The sequence below is a fragment of the Littorina saxatilis genome, linkage group LG13 (genome assembly GCF_037325665.1).
Source record: "Littorina saxatilis isolate snail1 linkage group LG13, US_GU_Lsax_2.0, whole genome shotgun sequence".
NCBI lineage: Eukaryota > Metazoa > Mollusca > Gastropoda > Littorinimorpha > Littorinidae > Littorina > Littorina saxatilis.
The window spans coordinates 37,037,584-37,058,582 of record NC_090257.1 but is presented as its reverse complement, the minus strand read 5'-3'; the positions used below and the strand labels follow the sequence as shown (position 1 = coordinate 37,058,582).

Sequence of the window (20,999 nt, the reverse complement as noted above, 5' to 3'; positions counted from 1 at the left end):
GTTACCTGTGTCTGCAAGGTGGAAGACAGGAGGGCGGTGGACAGGGACACCTCGCTCTGCACAGCATCGCTGTGGTCTTGCAACACGGAACTCAGGTGTGACGCCAGACCTGCCAGGTGACGGTTGGTCATATGCACCTGCACAATCACAAGTTTAGTAATCATTAACACCTGTACATGAATGTATCCCGCTCAGCGAACACTCAGGGACCCACCTGGTAAAGAGAAGTTCATTCCATCATTCAAGTGAGAAAACTACATGTATACGTATGACTATTTTTAAACATCCCGCCATGAAGGTATAGCCACGTACGTCCTCCATATTCGGAAGATACATGTAGATGCCTACATGAACATGTGTATTTCTGTAGCCACCAAACAGTAATTCATAGGAACCAACAGACTTTAAACACCTGTGTAAGCTTATACAGTGGTTCCTGTGTTGAAAGGATTCCCTTGGGACATTACTATGTTGTGTGAATTCCGCAAGGGTTGGGGTTAAGCTATTGCATCAGAATGATTGTAGCTATTTTGACTGAATTGATCCGCTGTGCTCAAATTATACATGTAATGTGCAACAAACACATACACACAAACATGCCCGTTCACACACACACACACACACACACACAATACACATACATGCATGTATAGAAAAGGACACACACACACACACACAATACACATACATGCACGTATAGAAAAGGACACACACACACACACACTCACACACACAATACACATACATGCATGTATAGAAAAGGACACACACACACACACACACACACACACACACACACACACACAATACACATACATGCACGTATAGAAAAGGACACACACATGCACACACACACACACACACACACACACACACACACACACACACACACACACACAAAACAGACACAACACAAGACACAGACACACACACACAAATCAAGCAGTACTCACCTGTAAGTGAAGGTCTCTCAGCACAGACTGGCCACCGACCAGCACCCGCAAACTGTCCCTGGTCAGCCAGAAGTCAGCAGAGTACACCACCAAACACAACAACAACACCGTCACCATGGTCACAGCGAAACGCCACACCAGATGCGAGATAAACATCCTGTGTAACCAATGGCAACACGCAGAAACATCCTGAGCCAGACGCGACTCTTTGGCTGCTCGAGCTGACTTTGGCTTTGTGGTCTGGGGCAGCCTGTCCTGTCCCAAGTTCTGTTCTGTGCTGTTCATCTTCTGTGCCATGATCTCACGCAGAATGTCGTCCTTGGACTTGGGATAGGACTGGCAGAAGTAGACGTTGAACTCGCTCTCAGAGCCTCTTTCCTCCGGGACCACGTTGTCCTTGTTTTCGGCGGAGAAGCTGCGGGACTGGTACATGTCCTGCATGCAGGTCAGGCGGTACCCCGTCTGGATGGCCAGCAGCTTCTGAGAAACGGGATCTGTCGGGATTCGATCCTCGTACCCCGCCTTTGCCGCCTGCACCTGATTCGTCATCCATGACATTCGGAAGGCGAAGAGGAAAACATCTAGGAGAAGGAACAAGCTAATCAGCACGTACACCATCATACCAACCTCCTCCTCCTCTTTATTCGCTCCCTCCTCATCCCGCATGAGTCTTTCACTCTTTGCAGTCGTGTTCTCTTCAGAACTGTCAGCGATGTCGCGACGGAACTGCACTCTTTCCGATGGCCCCTCACTGTACAGAAACGCTGTTTCTGGTTTTGGTACAACAGGGACGGATGTGGTTGGAGCGTAGAAGAAGGGGGAGGGAGACTGCGAGTCAGGGCGGTCGAGAACAAGGAATGTGTGACCGGCAACCCTGGGCTCTGGGGGCAGAGAGGACGCGAAGTCGTCGAACGGAGAGCTGATTGCTCGCTGCAGGTGTTCTGTTGGAGACGGCAGTTTCATGCTAGCCAGCCTGTTATGACAGAAAAGGAAAGCAAAATGAAATCTCTGCACCGATTGTTATTACAATCATGTACAATGGAACCCCCGTTTTAAGATCTCAAAATATATAAGAAAATCAGGCCTTAAAAATGGAGGTAAATTTACAGTTGATATGAACAGAAAATCTCAACAGGAAGGGTCTGAAAAAGGAGTGTCTTAAAGCTGTGAACTTGGAACTGGTGTAAAAATGTAGGTGGTGCCTCCGTATATGCTGAAGCGAGTAAAAATCTCAACTAAAGCCAGGTAATTAGTCCATACGAAATCAACAAACATCGCCCCTTCTAACAGTATAAATGTGCAAACTCTTAAATAAAAAGAAAACACACCAGTAACCAGGTTAGGTACGTTTATATCTATAATCAATATTTTGGCATGTTACTGCCTTCTTCGGGATGGTAAGCTTATGGCAAGAATGGAATGACGGCACGTGACATACAGTGCCATGAATTTTTATGATGATTAATGACGTCATATTGTTTCTCGCGCATCTATATATATATACGACTTGTGTCTGTGTGTCTGTCTGTCTGTCTGTCTGTCTGTCTGTGTATGTGTGTATTCGCCATGCACGGCCAAAGTTCTCGATGGATCTGCTTCAAATTTGGTGTCCATATTCAGATACACCCCGGACAAAATCTGGTCGATGAGATATTTCAATACGTGCTCTCAGCGCGCAGCGCTGAACCGATTTTGGTTCCACCTCAGCTACCCGGGCCCCCATACCGACACACCAAAGCCGCTAGACCACATCACAACGCCAAAGTTCTCGGTGGATCTTTTTCAAATTTGGACACCGTATTCAGATACACCCCGGACACAATATCATCGATGAGATATTTCAACACGTGCTGTCAGCGTGCAGCGCTGAACCGATTTTGATTTTTCTGTTCATTTCACCATTCCCAGTAACTCTTCCTTATCTTCTCCAGTGTTTTGCGTTTATCTTCCTTCCTTCGTGTGGCTTCAATCCATATTCCCGTTTCTACGTTACTATTTTTAGAATGTCACTGCGCTGTCCAGAACGCTTCCCTTCACCCGTAAGTTGTTCTTACTGTTAAAGTGAAAAGGTCGAATCAATTTATAGCCACGCGAAAAATACACTGTCACCTATCTCTATATATTTATAGATATAGATATACATATATATATACGGCTTCTCTCTCTGTGTGTGTGTTTGTGTGTGTATGTGGGCAACACCTGTGGATTTTAGAGTTCTGTTTGTGATGGGGTCTAGCGGCTTTTGTCTGTCTGTATGTTCTGGCATTTGAGAAGCCACAACAGATAATATGTATAGGGCTAAGAAATAAGCCCTAAAATTCTCAATCCCATTTGGCAGGACTTCGCCTTCAAAGGTGAATGTGGTGAACCGCCACGCTGTCTGTCTCTGTCTCTGTAGGATCCGGTCCGGTCCCCCCTCTGAAGTAGTCCCCCGGGGGACCAATTCGTGGCAAAAACTGCTCTATAATGGTCCCCCCTTAGACATCCAGCCTCGTTTTTCTTGTTACAATGTTAGTAATGTTACCAGCAATTTCAGAGAAAAGAAAGGAGAGAATCAGAGACTGGTTTCATTTCTTCTTATCAGTATTTATTTATTATTCATTTTATTTCATGTGATTTTTCTTTTGAACGGCATTATAAATCAGATCTATTTTATTTTCTGCAAAATATAGTCAAACAAAGAGATTGCTGTCTGTGCACTACATAATACCGGACGAAGATATAGATTGAAAATGGCTTGAATGCCTAAGAAAAACGAGGCTGGATGTCTAAGGGGGGACCATTATAGAGAAGTTTTTGCCACGAATTGGTCCCCCGGGGGACCACTTCAGAGGGGGGACTGGACCGGATCCTACACCGGGTATTCCTCTAGTTCTTTATATGTGCAAACTCTGTCAGTAAAACAAAAGGAAAGAAAACACGTTAAAACCAGCATTAAAACAAGACAAAACAGAGTTCAACTTAGTATCATTCAATCAAGAAAACCCAAACTGCTCAACAGTAACATGTACACTGATAAGAAAAACAACACAACTGCTCGACACATCCAAACCTAAACCAAGACTCAATTACCTTGCGGAAGCAGTGTTGGAGATGTGGAACAGTTCATCCGTTTTATCCACCTGCAACCACTGTAAAAAGTCTCTGATCTGATTGGTTGACATGTACTTCCTCCTGTCCGGAGGGTCACCTTGCTGAGTCAGGAAAACCTCGCGTGGAAAATCCAGCCAGCTGTTGCGAGCCGTTTCCTTGGCGTGTATCAGAAAGTGGGAGTCAAAGCGCTCCAGTATGCTCTGCACAGTTTTGTTACAGTTCACCAAAAACTGCTCAATCTCTTCAGCGTAAATGGAGGTGTTCTGCAGAATGGACTGCCCCGCTAGCGATTCTATTGCCCCGTCTTTCTGGAAAATGTGTGTGAGAAGGCCTGTTACCGAGTCTTGGTAATTTTGAAGAAACTTGCGGTTTTGAAGTTGGAGATGGTAGGCGCAAGCCTGAAGCCTGGAGTCGACGGATTCGAACAGTCGAATTTCTTCCCGGCTCTCATGAATACGAACTTTGTGGAACGAAGCGTTCAGCTCCCTTTGCAGCTGTGAGGAGAAATTGGCCACCCCGCTCACCTGCCCCATGAGAGCGTGGTGGGTGAAGAACAAAATGACCAGCGTGATGGAAAAGGTGAAGATGACTGAGTAAACGACGTACAGGCCCATGAACAGACACAGGCAAGCTCGGGCGGAGGGAGTTGTTTGCTGTTTGGTTTCCACACGCTTGGAGGCTACGTTGTTGGCCTGGTTGTTGAGTGTGGCAGTCTCTGTGTGGTTGGAGGTTGCAGGCTTTGGTTCTGCCGCCGCCTGCTTTGCTCTGTGCTTGATGAACAGGTAGACAGCGAAGATCGTCAACAGCCCCACAAAGGACAGAATCAGCACGGCAAATATGGACGACCACTGGAACAACTCCATCTGGGAAGATCCGGACTGCTTCTCTGCCGTGGACGACCTTGACACCGGAGGGCTGACGGGAGAAATCACCGAAGACAATACCAAGCGATGGGATGCCAGGGTGTCGTTTATGAAGATGACAAAGATGTCTGGAAGATCATCCTCTGTCCTTGACAGGTTGAAGGTCAAGGTGAAGTTGTTGGGGCAAGCCACGATGATGTCGTAGATCCCAGCGCAGGAGGACATCATCTTGTTGAAGATCTGAAGCGTCAATATGGCGGGACAGTTCTTCACCTCACCTATGATAGAAATATTTGTTGTTATCAGTCTGTACAAATTTGGTCAACCGATAAATAGGATTTTTGGCAAGGGGTATACATGTAGCTTCATCTATCATAATTTTTCAAATTTCAATTAAACAAAATAAATAAGGGAATTAAAAAGTTACCATTCTGCAATGAGCAATAATCACCTGTGGCGTTCTGCCAACTAGCACTACCTTTGACGCTGACAGATGAGGCCACTAATGACACACAGTAACTAAAATAATATGAATGCATCTTCTAAATAAAGATGACAGCAACACCTAGAAATTTAACCTGCTATAAATGCTAACTGGAGGCTAGTCCAATGACTGACAAAAACAATTTGCAGGATGATTGTACAGGCTAGCAGAAGACACTCAATTCCAATTCAGCACACACAAACACACACACAAAACCCACCATGGTGACACACTTAATTTGTACCATTCACCTAACGTTTCAGGTACTATTACATCATGTTAAACCTTTTGTCTCACCTGCAATGGTTATGGTCCAGTGGTTATTGCTGGCATCCCAGGCCAGAGTGCCGGAAAGCTTGTCTTCAGCAATGGTGCCCTTGGCTGCCTTGCCTTGGAACCAGCGTAACACAGATTCCCCTTCTGCACACACAAGCAAACAGACTGAAGACTGAAGGCCTCAAAAATGTTCTTCAATTACCAATGCTCACGTTCATGAATACACACGCATTTTCACACATGGATACATGCACACAGACACTCTGTCTCCCTCTCCCTCTCTCAGATTCACACAGGTATCAGCACGGTACTGCAGCCTTCACCCGTTTCAACTTTCCACTCTGCCCTCTCCCCCGACCTACCCTGATCTCTCTCTTTCTCCCCCCCCCCCTCCCCCCCCCAACACACACACACACAAACATGCTCACATTAATTCACATCGAGAGAGAGAGGGATCGGGAGAGAGGAAGAGAGAGTGGATAGACAGACTAACAGGCAGTGAGACAGACAGAAAAAAAGCAAACAATTGTACAGACAGGCCAAGACAACCAAACGCCTATAGCTACAGATCCCTCACTGGAGAATCTACCTACTCATTCAACTATAATTCTCTTTTCTCACCTCTGACAGACAGCTTGATGTACGGAGAATGGTCGTTGCGAGAGATCTGATAGGAGTAGTTCCCTTCCCTCCCAACCTTCTTGGCCTTCACTCGCATGGCGTCGTTCTTGTACAGGGTCTGGTTAGGGAAGATCTGCGACATGTTCTTGGCACACCCATTCCGGTACCACGACGTCGAGCTGTACAAAAACGGTCGCTCGAACTGGATCGCCGTGGTGTACTCCGACTCACGTTTCCTGCTGGTGAAAAAGCCTCTCCGCTTGGAGAAATCCCGGTTCCGCTTCAGCGAGTGAACAACGTAGGGTTGCATCTGGTTGGTGCTGGTGGTGTTCTCCAGCTGATCATGATTCCCCTTCAGAAGGAGGTCTTCCCGGAAGGTCATGCGCGTGTCGTGCCAGACCTGCATGAAGTGGAAGTTGTCGGAGTGACGCTGATGTTGCCGGAGGTTGTCGGCGGTGGCGGTGTAGGTTTGGATGGGGACGGTGAAGCCCAGGCCGGGGATGGAGAGAGCGTAGGAGACGTTGTAGAGGTAGGAGGGTCGCTGGTAGTTGAGGTGGCACAGGAACTCCTCCGACATGGAGGGGAACATGGGGATGACTGTGAACACGTGCACCTCACCTGGAAAGCACAAAGAGAGGTTGAAAGAGATGAGCTTACGTGAGACATAAATGAGACTTTATTTTAACTATGTGCAGTACACTAAGAATATTGAGTGGTTTGAGCAATCTTAATGCCTTCAAACACAACAAAATACAGTGTGCTCACACACACACACACACACATGCACACACACACACAAACATTCTTACAATCTTGTATGTCACTTTAATACTGCGTAACACAATACCCATGTAATCTTCCATAACACAATATGAGAAAATTTCCAAGTGCAAAAAAAAGGCGCAAAAAAAACCAACACACCACAGCTAGGTCACCATTGAGTGTTTACTGCACACAAGTTAAAGCTTAACAGTAAATGCATCCAGTTTGGTTCTGGGTTCAAACAGTGATCAGGGAAATAAGAGAAATGAAACAAAGCAGCAACAGCAGCATCCAGTCTACAGCCAGTATTCCCTGTACAGAGGAACCCCCCCCCCCCCCCCCTAAGACCTGATTCTCTCAGTTTTTTTGATGTGTTGACCTACCTGAGGCACACTCGACCTCCACAGGTGGGCAGGAGGGGCTGTGGTACTGGTGGCAGGCTGTCTGTTTGTAGCAAGGCAGTCCACAGCACGACTTGTCATCATCTAAACAAAAATCACACAAAATGTGTAGAAATCCAAAACTAAATAGACTGCAAACGTTCCAAAATTCAGAATAAAAAAATAAGCAAGGTATGGTGTAAAAACGTTAAATGTTAAGTGTTCCTCTGCCTGTCCACTTAAAAGACCACTGGGTGAAAGGTCAGTGTGTTCGTCTGTCTGTTCACCTAAAAGACCACTGGGTGAAAGGTCAGTGTGTTCGTCTGTCTGTCCACCTAAAAGACCCAATTTTCTCCGATTTGTTGCAATCTTAAAAGGGGGATACCATGATCTATACAACAAAACAAGGCTTCCATTTGCACTATAAGTTACCATTGTTGCTACAAGTAGCGGAAGACAGACAGACTTGACACTGCTGGCGGTACAGACTGCACTATAACTTACCATTGTTGCTACAAGTAGCGGAAGCCAGACAGACTTGACACTGCTGGCGGTACAGACTGCACTATAAGTTACCATTGTTGCTACAAGTAGCGGAAGCCACACAGACTTGACACTGCTGGCGGTACAGACTGCACTATAAGTTACCATTGTTGCTACAAGTAGCGGAAGCCAGACTTGACACTGCTGGCGGTACAGACTGCACTATAACTTACCATTGTTGCTACAAGTAGCGGAAGCCAGACAGACTTGACACTGCTGGCGGTACAGACTGCACTATAAGTTACCATTGTTGCTACAAGTGGCGGATGACAGACAGACTTGACACTGCTGGCGGTACAGACTGCACTATAAGTTACCATTGTTGCTACAAGTAGCGGATGACAGACAGACTTGACACTGCTGGCGGTACAGACTGCACTATAACTTACCATTGTTGCTACAAGTAGCGGATGACAGACAGACTTGACACTGCTGGCGGTACAGACTGCACTATAAGTTACCATTGTTGCTACAAGTAGCGGATGACAGACAGACTTGACACTGCTGGCGGTACAGACTGCACTATAACTTACCATTGTTGCTACAAGTAGCGGATGACAGACAGACTTGACACTGCTGGCGGTACAGACTGCACTATAACTTACCATTGTTGCTACAAGTAGCGGAAGCCAGACAGACTTGACACTGCTGGCGGTACAGACTGCACTATAAGTTACCATTGTTGCTACAAGTAGCGGAAGCCAGACAGACTTGACACTGCTGGCGGTACAGACTGCACTATAAGTTACCATTGTTGCTACAAGTAGCAGAAGCCAGACAGACTTGACACTGCTGGCGGTACAGACTGCACTATAACTTACCATTGTTGCTACAAGTAGCGGAAGACAGACTTGACACTGCTGGCGGTACAGACTGCACTATAAGTTACCATTGTTGCTACAAGTAGCGGAAGACAGACAGACTTGACACTGCTGGCGGTACAGACTGCACTATAACTTACCATTGTTGCTACAAGTAGCGGAAGCCAGACAGACTTGACACTGCTGGCGGTACAGACTGCACTATAAGTTACCATTGTTGCTACAAGTAGCGGAAGCCAGACTTGACACTGCTGGCGGTACAGACTGCACTATAAGTTACCATTGTTGCTACAAGTAGCGGAAGACAGACTTGACACTGCTGGCGGTACAGACTGCACTATAAGTTACCATTGTTGCTACAAGTAGCGGAAGACAGACTTGACACTGCTGGCGGTACAGACTGCACTATAAGTTACCATTGTTGCTACAAGTAGCGGATGACAGACAGACTTAATTGACACTGCTGGCGGTACAGACTGCACTATAAGTTACCATTGTTGCTACAAGTAGCGGATGACAGACAGACTTGACACTGCTGGCGGTACAGACTGCACTATAAGTTACCATTGTTGCTACAAGTAGCGGAAGCCAGACAGACTTGACACTGCTGGCGGTACAGACTGCACTATAAGTTACCATTGTTGCTACAAGTAGCGGAAGCCAGACAGACTTGACACTGCTGGCGGTACAGACTGCACTATAACTTACCATTGTTGCTACAAGTAGCGGAAGCCAGACAGACTTGACACTGCTGGCGGTACAGACTGCACTATAAGTTACCATTGTTGCTACAAGTAGCGGAAGCCAGACAGACTTGACACTGCTGGCGGTACAGACTGCACTATAAGTTACCATTGTTGCTACAAGTAGCGGAAGCCAGACAGACTTGACACTGCTGGCGGTACAGACTGCACTATAAGTTACCATTGTTGCTACAAGTAGCGGAAGCCAGACTTGACACTGCTGGCGGTACAGACTGCACTATAAGTTACCATTGTTGCTACAAGTAGCGGAAGACAGACTTGACACTGCTGGCGGTACAGACTGCACTATAAGTTACCATTGTTGCTACAAGTAGCGGAAGACAGACTTGACACTGCTGGCGGTACAGACTGCACTATAAGTTACCATTGTTGCTACAAGTAGCGGATGACAGACAGACTTAATTGACACTGCTGGCGGTACAGACTGCACTATAAGTTACCATTGTTGCTACAAGTAGCGGATGACAGACAGACTTGACACTGCTGGCGGTACAGACTGCACTATAAGTTACCATTGTTGCTACAAGTAGCGGATGACAGACTTAATTGACACTGCTGGCGGTACAGACTGCACTATAAGTTACCATTGTTGCTACAAGTAGCAGAAGCCAGACAGACTTGACACTGCTGGCGGTACAGACTGCACTATAAGTTACCATTGTTGCTACAAGTAGCAGAAGCCAGACAGACTTGACACTGCTGGCGGTACAGACTGCACTATAAGTTACCATTGTTGCTACAAGTAGCGGAAGCCAGACAGACTTGACACTGCTGGCGGTACAGACTGCACTATAACTTACCATTGTTGCTACAAGTAGCGGATGACAGACAGACTTGACACTGCTGGCGGTACAGACTGCACTATAACTTACCATTGTTGCTACAAGTAGCGGAAGACAGACTTGACACTGCTGGCGGTACAGACTGCACTATAAGTTACCATTGTTGCTACAAGTAGCGGAAGCCAGACTTGACACTGCTGGCGGTACAGACTGCACTATAAGTTACCATTGTTGCTACAAGTAGCGGAAGACAGACTTGACACTGCTGGCGGTACAGACTGCACTATAACTTACCATTGTTGCTACAAGTAGCGGAAGCCAGACTTGACACTGCTGGCGGTACAGACTGCACTATAACTTACCATTGTTGCTACAAGTAGCGGAAGACAGACTTGACACTGCTGGCGGTACAGACTGCACTATAACTTACCATTGTTGCTACAAGTAGCGGAAGCCAGACAGACTTGGCACTGCTTGTGGTACAGACTGCACTCAGCGGAGGGGAACATCATCTCCAAGGTGACTGGCCTTGACATCTCGAAGATGTCGCGCAACATGGTCGTCTCCTCCGAGCACACCACGCTGTTGAAGCCGTCGCGTAGAACTGTCAGTGGTTCAGAGCTCTCTCCGGTAGCCTGGTAGGCATATACATAGACACATGTTCCCACAATGAAGTAAACTCAAATTTCCTTACCATCGTTTTACGACAAAGAAAAAAGTGCAACGTTTCTAATTCCGCGACCGACCCTATTTTTTCTTCCTGACCCTAGCACTTTCTTTGATTCTTAAAAAAGAAAAAAAGAAAGGAAAAAACTACGCATATGGCGGGATGACGAAAAAATTTCATGCACGTAATCTTCCCACTTTGACGACAGAGTTACCTTCTCTTTACCAAGTGCCCTGTGGATGTATAAGTATGGGTACACTTTACCATAACAGTACTTGCAGCAAACACAGTGATATTAACACTGTTACATCCTCTTTCAGATGTCAGGAGATAACACTCACAGCGTATTTGGCACATTTCCTGTTGATGTCCCACTTGAGGAAGCGATCTCCGTCTTTCTTAGACTTTGGGCACCTGGGGAGGTTGGGGTTCTGCGAGTCACAGCGGACCACTTGAGCAGCCGTGGTTCGATTCTTGATCACTTCCAGATGAAGGTAGTAGTAGTCTGGAACCGGGTGCCAGAGACACAGGGAATTAAAGTCAGATTATCAGGTATCTGCAGGTCTTGACAAGTGAATGGATAGCTAGTTTATCAACTGTAGTCTGGAACCGGGTGCCAGAGACACAGGGAATTAAAGTCAGATTATCAGGTGTCTGACAAGTGAAGAAAAGCTAGCTGATCAACTGAGTGACTAACAGACCGACTGACCAAAAGAAATACAGGGTTACACATTAATCAATCAATGAGTCTTATATCGCGCATATTCCGTGGGTACAGTTCTAGGCGCTCTGCAGTGATGCCGTGTGAGATGAAATTTTATACGGCCAGTAGATTGCAGCCATTTCGGCGCATATTTACCTTTCACGGCCTATTATTCCAAGTCACACGGGTATAGATAGACAATTATTAACTGTGCCTAAGCAATTTTGCCAGGAAAGACCCTTTTGTCAATCGTGGGATCTTTAACGTGCACACCCAATGTAGTGTACACGGGGGGAGGTTCGGACACCGAAGAGAGTCTGCACACAAAGTTGACTGAAATAAATTTCCGCCGAACCTGGGATCGAACTCACGCTGACAGCGGCCAACTGAATACAAATCCAACGCGCTACCAACTGAGCTATATCCCCGCCCCATTACTCATGCATGCGGACACGGACACAGACACACATACAAACGGTAATGGGCAAAGTATAGCTAAGTCAGTATAGCGGCCCTGGCTTCAAAACCACTCGTCTCCATCCGCGTTGGTTCGACCCCCACATTCAGCTAGAGATTCATTTCTCAGTCAACTTTGTGCAGACTCTCCTCGGTGTCTGAACACCCCCATGTGCAGACATACGCACGACAAAAAACTCAAGTTCACAGCAAAAGTCTCAGGGCTTGGAAACATGAATACACGCATGCAGGAAAAAGACAGAAAAATTGGGTAGCGCAGCTCGTTTTCTCCAATGAGAAAGCAGCCTGAATTTCCCTGAAGGTAACCTCATAGGACTATATGTGACCCTCCACCACGAAATGAGTCGCATGTCACCTCGCGCGGTTCTGCGCTAGGCTTAATGTAAGTCCGGTGAGTGTCTGGTAACAGTGTGAGGGTCACCTCAGTCACAGGCTTATAACTCAAACAGTTTTCGCTCTTTTCTAAAACGGGTTTCACCACTGGATAGAGCATAAAAAACTCTTTAGGAATATGTAAACATATGAAAATCACATGCAAAGGTGACATGCGACTCATTCCGTGGTGGAGGCTCACATATGGACTCCTTATCCTACTCTCTTCTCAAAACAGCCAACACACCTGCAATACTCTTTCCTGGTCTTGGAGTACAAATCCAGCGTCCTCTGTTCTATGATGTTGCTCTTGGCCAAGAAGTACTGCGTGTCGTCATCAACGTCAAGCTCTCGGTACTCGGGGACCAGGTAGACGCCCGAGATGCGCACCACGATGTCGATGCCAGACTCACGGTGCCAGGCAAAGTCCATGGTCTGCTGGTTGTTGGTTACGTACATGGGAGTCTCCAGTTCCCTCATGTCCACCAGGCGCTCCAGGAAGACGTTGCCGCTGTGTGACGCTGCTATGGGCGTGCCGTCTGTCATGCGAAAAAGCGTAAGGGCAGTTTGAAAAGTGTTACACTTACAGTCAAATATGTCTGAAAGAATGATGATTTCCTGTCTCAGATACAGATTTCATCTTACAGATCATACTCAAACAGTAAATAAGTTACAAAAGTATCTGTCATCTAATATCCTTGGCGCAGAGTTCACCTGATTTGATTTCGTTCCTTTGCTAAACCAGTGTGATTTTACTTCATAACTGTTTATCCTTTTCATATTTTAGAACTGAATACGATAAGCAAAGGCCCAAAGAAAGAAACAATATATAAAAAAACAAGGTATTAGCATGATGTAAACAACATCCTTACCATCCGTGTACTGTGTTGTGTTCATCTGAAGAATACCAACAGGGAACGTCACATCTGCAGAAAAAGGAAACAATCGAGAGTGTAATGAATGCCTTGATCGCATTCTGCATCTTAAAAATTGCATTGCTACTAATAATTATTGCAACAATAACATTCATTTTGATCATTATTATAACTGTTACTGTTTTGTTTTCAAGAACACGTACCTAATTGCACACACTGTTGTTCATAGTAAAGAAACTATATCAGAAGAACTGCCCTTCACACACACACACACACGCACGCACACACACCACACACACACACACACACACACACACACACACACACACACACCCGCATGCACAAACACACCCGCATGCACACACACACACACACACACTACCCCACACACACACTACCCCACACACACACAGAGAACCTGTTCAGCAAGAAAGCAAGAAAGACAACTCAAGGCATTCTACAGACGTTGACTTACCAACACAGATTGTGTCCCTTGTCGTGGTGCAGACGGCAGCCTCATACTGTGAACCTGTGCACTTGGTGCAAGCTGTGGAGCAGACACAGTAAAGTCAGTTCATTTGCTCACAACAATCTGCTTGCTGTTATCAACTTACAACTTGCAATTTCCCTCTATGCAATGCATTTTGTGTACATATATATGTAGAATGTGTTCTTACTTCAACGATGATCTGTTAAAATGTACAAGTGTTTTTGTTTTAGTTAGTCCCTCTTTAGGGGCGAGGGCTTGATGTAAAACAGAAGATCACTGCTTAATTTATCACCCTTGTTAAATAAAGAATTGTCATTGTCAACTTAAAATACATTTTCTGAAAATAAGCAAAAACACCAGCACCAACAATAAGCAGGCATGGGAATTGAAAAAAGTAAAAAAGGCTGAACATTTGTAAGTCGACGGCGCGAAGCGCCTATAGCCCTGCTAGGGGGGTTCGGGATTTTTTTCTCTCCAAAGAACCCAAATGGTGCAATGTGGTGTCATCTAAGCTCCAAGTTTGCCATTAAATTCAGTTTTTAGAACCATTTTTGCCTCCCCCATTTTTTTTTTCGGCGGACACTTTTGCTTTTTCGGCGGAAAAAAAAAAAATCGGCGGACAATTCCCATGCCTGATAAGTTAGCACTGCTGATAACCCTCTGGGTTCTATTTTAAATAAGGGTATCATCAACTCATGTCCCTAAAAGCAAAATGTTCCTGTGAGGACGTTAAGGACCCCTTAATTAGTTATAGCTTCAAATTAAAATACATGTCCACTTTTGTTGCTGATTTGTCTCAAAATTAACGTAAAATGAGTTCGTGAAAACACGCCAGCATAACAAAATAATGCACTGTATTAAGAGCAGCCAGCGGTGTATTAACACAATTTCAACCAAAAAAACAACAACCCCAAAAACCACCATTTCAAGAGAGAAATGTTTACCTTTACAAACAGCATCAGCGTTGGTAGAACAGGGTGTTGTCAGGTGATGTCCATCTGAGCAAGACTTGCTGCACTCTGCACAATCACACATATACTGAACTGTAATTAATCCAGGCCAGGATTTTCATTTTTTCATTTCATTTCATTTTCATTTTGATTACTTTATTGTCCCATCGCTGGGAAATTCGGGTCGCTTCCTCCCAGTGGAAAGCTAGCAGCAACGGAGTCGCGCTACCCAGGTGTCTGCGTGTTTAGGTGTATTCAGCCACCTGCACTTATGGCAGAATGACCAAGGTCTTTTACGTGCCATTGTGATGACACGGGGGTGGGACATGGCTTCCGTCTCTGGGTCTGCACATAAAGTTGACCCGTGTCCGTCCTGGCCCGAATTCGAACCTGCGACCTTCCGATCACAAGTCCAGTGCTCTACCATCTGAGCTACCGGATGGACACAGGTCAACTCTATGTGCAGCTTCACAGACGGTTTTCATGTCCTCCTCTCCCCCAAAAGCCGCGTATGGCTGCCTAAATGGCGGGGTAAAAATGGTCCTACACGTAAAAGCAGAGGGAGTTTCAGCCTATGAACGAAGAAGAAGAATGTCCTTCTCTACCCCCACAAATGACCAGTCGGCCTGTCTAGGTGTCAGTCTCTTCAGCCTTATGCCTTTCTATCTATTTTTCAGTCTGTCAATATAAACAGGGGTGGGGGACTCTCTTGTGATGAAAAAAGAGGAAATCCTTTTTTCTAGGAGGGTACAGGGGCATGCTCCCCCGAATATTTTTTAAATGGTACATTAAAATCTCTGCAATCTGGTGCATTCTGAGACTAAAATTCAACTCGTTTGGATCGGGTAAAAAAAGACATTCTCCACACTCCCCACCCAACCAAACAAATAACACACTTCCACACAACCATGGTAACATTGTAATGGTGCATACTTACGTAATGAACCATGTATCCATAATCCAATACTGGCAATAGTATGATCCAAGTGACGCCCCAATGGATTGAAGCTCAAAATTACTATTTATAGTTATCAGGAGTTTTCAGTCAGCACAATTTAACTCTCAAGCCTCCAGTGTTCTGTACGTTCCATCTTCACTTCTCTCCATATCATTCAGTCAACAAGTTATAGATACTATGATGAAATGGGACGCGGAAAAATAGATTACTCCAGCGGAGTTCGTAAGTTGTGTCCTCGGAAATCCGCGGATTCGCGGAAAAGTCCCACCCCTAATAAAGCAAGTGTGTTTCTGAGCATCTGAAAAGTGGTTCTTGCAAGATAAAAAAAAAGTCTGCATCATTTTTGTAAAGATTCAAATTTGCAACATCCATCGCTTCTGGAAATGAAGTGTACAGCACTGAAGGCTACATATCCACGTTCAAACATGCACTGCTATAACTTTCAAATTTTAATTTCTACAAAGGGCATTCACAGACAATGGTCGCTTTCTAGAATTCTAAAAGTCAATAGAGATAATAAGAAAGAGCTTGACATACAAATAAATTATGTGCAGTTTATTGCAATATAAAAAAAATCAAGTGACCAAAAATAACAAATTCGAAACTTACCCTTGCACTGTCGATCTTGGAAATAGTAACCACGACGACAGCGACACAGCAAGTCATTTTCACCTCCGTCGCACATTGCCACTGTTTGACATTGTGACAAATTACCATGACAGCCATGCAAATCTGTGGGAAGAAAAAAAAGAATTTCAGTAATAATTGTGAGTAGCCTTGCATGAATTGCACATTTGTCATTACGCTAAAACTTCTTCTTCTTCAGCGTTCCAGAATTTTCTGGTTACGTGTGAGCTCGTTTGCCCATTTGGGTTCCCCAAACTATACTCTGAGAGCATAGTCAGCTTCACTCCGCTTTTGTTGAGAAGGCATGCTGGGTATTTTCGTGTTTCCATAACCCACCGAACTCTGACATGGATTACAGGATCTTTTTCCTGCGCACTTGGCCTTGTGCTTGCATGTACACACGAAGGGGGTTAAGTCACTAGCAGGTCTGCACATAAGTTGACCTGGGAGATCGGAAAAATCTCCACTCTTAACCCACCAAGCGGCAGCGACAGGGATTTGAACTCACGACCTCCCGATTAGGAGGCCGACGTCTTATCACCACGCCACTGCGCCCATCAACTAACAAACTGAAGTCTGATACCCATTTTTAAAAATTTTGATTCTTCAGCTCTCTTTCGTTTGCGAAATGTTGCGAATTTTATTTGTTTTCACTAGGTGTTCCTTTTGCTCTTGAAACATACTGCTGTCATCAAAATTAGGAGCTGTATGCACCTGATTATTAACAGTTCTGCAACCTAAGCACTTGATCCTAAAGAGGTTTAGGGATGTGGGAGAGGGAAAAAGGCGAAAAACTTCACCCACACTTACACACACACACAGACGCAAACACACATGGACTGGGTGGCCGAGTGGTAACGCACTTGCGCTCGGAATCGAGAGGTTGCGTGTTCGACTCTGGGTCAGGCCGCTATTTTCTCCCCCCTTTCCTAACCTAGGTGGTGGGTTCAAGTGCTAGTCTTTCGGATGAGACGAAAAACCGAGGTCCCTTCGTGTACACTATATTGGGTGTGCACGTTAAAGATCCCACGATTGACAAAAGGGTCTTTCCTGGCAAAATTGTATAGGCACAGATAAAAATGTCCATCAAAATACCCGTGTGACTTGGAATAAAGGCCGTGAAAGGTAAAGTTTCGCCTAACAGGCTTGAGGTTTGCTGGTCGATGTGAATGCGTTATATATTGTGTGTAAAAAATGTTTGCTTGTCGGTCTGTCTGTAAAAAATTCCATTTCACACGGCAGAAATTAGTATGTAAAGCGCGGAGAGCACAGTTAATTGTGGTTCGCGCTATATAAGCTCACCATAATAATAATAATAACATCCACACACACACACACACACACACACACACATGCACACACACACATGCATCACACACACACACACACACACACAAGTGCACACACACACACACTCACTCACACAAACACACGCACACACAAACACACACACACACACACAAGTGCACACACACACACTCACTCACACAAACACACACACACACACACACACTCCCCCACCCCTCTTCTAATATTCGAGAAAACATAATATTGTATACCTAAAAGCTGAAGACGTGAGACCAGTGAAAGGCTGGAGTGACTGTGAGCGAGTTCTGCTAATTCTGGGTGCTTGCTGAATGTTCGCACCTTTCCTGGAAAACACAACAGGTGTAAGGAACATCAAAGAACAATAAAATAATTGCATTTATGAGAATATAAAATAAAAACCATAGAAATAAGTGGACTGGATAAGTTATAAAATAAAAACAAACAAACTTACAAATAAACAAGTCGCGTAAGGCGAAAATACAACATTTAGTCAAGCTGTCGAACTCACAGAATGAAACTGAACGCACTGCAATTTTTCAGCAAGACCGTATACTCGTAGTATCGTCAGTCCACCGCGCGTGACAAAGGCAGTGAAATTGACAAGAAGAGCGGGGTAGTAGTTGCGCTGAGAAGGATTGCACGCTTTTCTGTACCTCTCTTCGTTTTAACTTTCTGAGCGTGTTTTTAATCCAAACATATCATATCTAGGTATATGTTTTTGGAATCAGGAACCGACAAGAAATAAGATGAAAGTGTTTTTAAATTGATTTCGAACATTTAATTTTGATCATAATTTTTATATTTTTAATTTTCAGAGCTTGTTTTTAATCCAAATATAACATATTTATATGTTTTTGGAATCAGAAAATGCTGAAGAATAAGATGAACGTAAATTTGGATCGTTTTATACATTTTTTTATTTTTATTTACAATTTTCAGATTTTTAATGACCAAAGTCATTCATTAATGTTTTAGCCACCAAGCTGAAATGCAATACCGAAGTCCGGCCTTTGTCGAAGATTGCTTGGCCAAAATTTCAATCAATTTGATTACAAAAAGCCGGATATGACGTCATCAAAGACATTTATCGAAAAAATGAAAAAAATGTCTGGGGATATCATACCCAGGAACTCTCATGTAAAATTTCATAAAGATCGGTCCAGTAGTTTAGTCTGAATCGCTCTACACACACACACGCACAGACAGACAGACAGACAGACAGACAGACAGACACACACACACGGGACACACACACATACACCACGACCCTCGTCTCGATTCCCCCTCTATGTTAAAACATTTAGTCAAAACTTGACTAAATGTAAAAACAAGAAACTTTAGAAAGCTGAAAGGTGATTGAGTTACTGAAATGTTTAAAATATCAATGAAACAAAACATTCAGAAGTATGTTGACCTTGCAGTCTTTCTGAGTGGAAGCATGGGATAGTTAGACAATCAAAAGAAAAAACTTTGTTTACATCACTAATAGGTTGACTCCTCATCAATAATGAAAATCTATGGCAAGTGAGCGTTTTGTTTTGTTTAAATAACTATAACTTTTCTTTATTTATGGGCAATTATGAATTCAGAGAATGTGCGTTCTCAAACAGAAAACAAGAAAAGTTAGTTTATGGAATGCAAAATTCAAAACACAATTGTACATATATCCCTGATGTTAAAATTTCTTGCATTGTACGTGTTACACCTTTTCAGTATCTGAGCAGCTGTTGCGAGATATCCGCGAGACAATTCCCTTTGTTATGCTTAAAACGTCGCGAGAACTTCAAACTTTGGCTTTCGTAGCTTGCATGAGATAGCTGTACCACATACTTTGCTGTGCTTTGAAGTTTGCGAGAGCTTGGAATACCGATATAGGGTCGACTGGATCATTGTTCAATTAATTTACTCTTCTTGGTTTTGTTTTTTCTCGTTTTTACATTTAGTCAAGTTTTGACTAAATGTTTTAACGTAGAGGGGGGAATCGAGACTAGGGTCGTGGTGTATGTGTGTGTGTGTGTGTGTGTCTGTCTGTCTGTGTGTGTGTGTGTAGAGCGATTCAGACTAAACTACTGGACCGATCTTTATGAAATTTGACATGAGAGTTCCTGGGTATGAAATCCCCGAACGTTTTTTTCATTTTTTCGATAAATGTCTTTGATGACGTCATATCCGGCTTTTTGTAAAAGTTGAGGCGGCACTGTCACACCCTCATTTTTCAATCAAATTGATTGAAATTTTGGTCAAGTAATCTTCGACGAAGCCCGGACTTCGGTATTGCATTTCAGCTTGGTGGCTTAAAAATTAATTAATGACTTTGGTCATTAAAAATCTGAAAATTGTAAAAAAAAATAAAAATTTATTAAACGATCCAAATTTACGTTCATCTTATTCTCCATCATTTTCTGATTCCAAAAACATATAAATATGTTATATTCGGATTAAAAACAAGCTCTGAAAATTAAATATATAAAAATTATTATCAAAATTAAATTGTCGAAATCAATTTAAAAACACTTTCATCTTATTCCTTGTCGGTTCCTGATTCCAAAAACATATAGATATGATATGTTTGGATTAAAAACACGCTCAGACAGTTAAAACGAAGAGAGGTACAGTAATTAAAGCATGCTATGCAGCACAGCGCAACCGCTACTGCGCTAAACATGTACAGGCTCGTCACTTTCACTGCCTTTTGCACTAATGGCGGACTACGGCCATTGTGAAAAAATGCAGTGCGTTCAGTTTCATTCTGTGAGTTCCACAGCTTGACTAAATGTAGTAATTTCGCTAACATACAAACAAACGCAATGAAACAAACACACCCACTGAACTTCTGCTAAAGGTTTTTCACCAGAAACACATGCATGTGGGCTTTATTTAGGATTCTTCTTCCAGCACGTAACACTTCAAAAGCCAGCCTCATTATCATATTATTTTCTTTTGATGAGTCAGTAAAACATTCTTTCACAAGTAATTCTTTTCAATGAAGGATACCTAATGCAGAACCTCAAACCAGGCTCATGTTGATCAACATGCTAACAACAAAATGCAAGAACTCAAAGGAAAACCTGGGAAGGAACAAAATAAACGTAATTTAGGCAGAAGATTACGTTTTAGCAAATCGCTTTCACAGTTTGAAAGCGCTGGTGGTTTGAAGGGACATAACTGCCATTGCAAAAGGGGAGATTTTGAATTTTTTGCTTGTCTGT

The 20,999-nt window shown here is 44.0% G+C and overlaps 1 protein-coding gene across 1 annotated transcript in view; it reads right to left on the bottom strand.

Annotated features, from left to right (window-relative positions):
• The window catches only part of LOC138945879 (uncharacterized), a 131,317-nt gene that overhangs the window by 6,051 nt on the left and 104,267 nt on the right, over positions 1-20,999 (bottom strand). Inside the window, exons 5-18 of the mRNA XM_070317400.1 lie at positions 18,021-18,113; positions 16,444-16,566; positions 14,871-14,945; positions 13,912-13,983; positions 13,434-13,487; positions 12,809-13,100; positions 11,351-11,537; positions 10,773-10,977; positions 7,436-7,537; positions 6,291-6,908; positions 5,691-5,813; positions 4,026-5,187; positions 954-1,926; positions 6-137 (exon numbers count right to left, since the gene is read on the bottom strand). Coding sequence (XP_070173501.1) covers positions 6-137; positions 954-1,926; positions 4,026-5,187; positions 5,691-5,813; positions 6,291-6,908; positions 7,436-7,537; positions 10,773-10,977; positions 11,351-11,537; positions 12,809-13,100; positions 13,434-13,487; positions 13,912-13,983; positions 14,871-14,945; positions 16,444-16,566; positions 18,021-18,113 — 4,211 coding nt within the window. The remainder of the gene's footprint in view (positions 1-5; positions 138-953; positions 1,927-4,025; positions 5,188-5,690; positions 5,814-6,290; positions 6,909-7,435; positions 7,538-10,772; positions 10,978-11,350; positions 11,538-12,808; positions 13,101-13,433; positions 13,488-13,911; positions 13,984-14,870; positions 14,946-16,443; positions 16,567-18,020; positions 18,114-20,999) is intronic.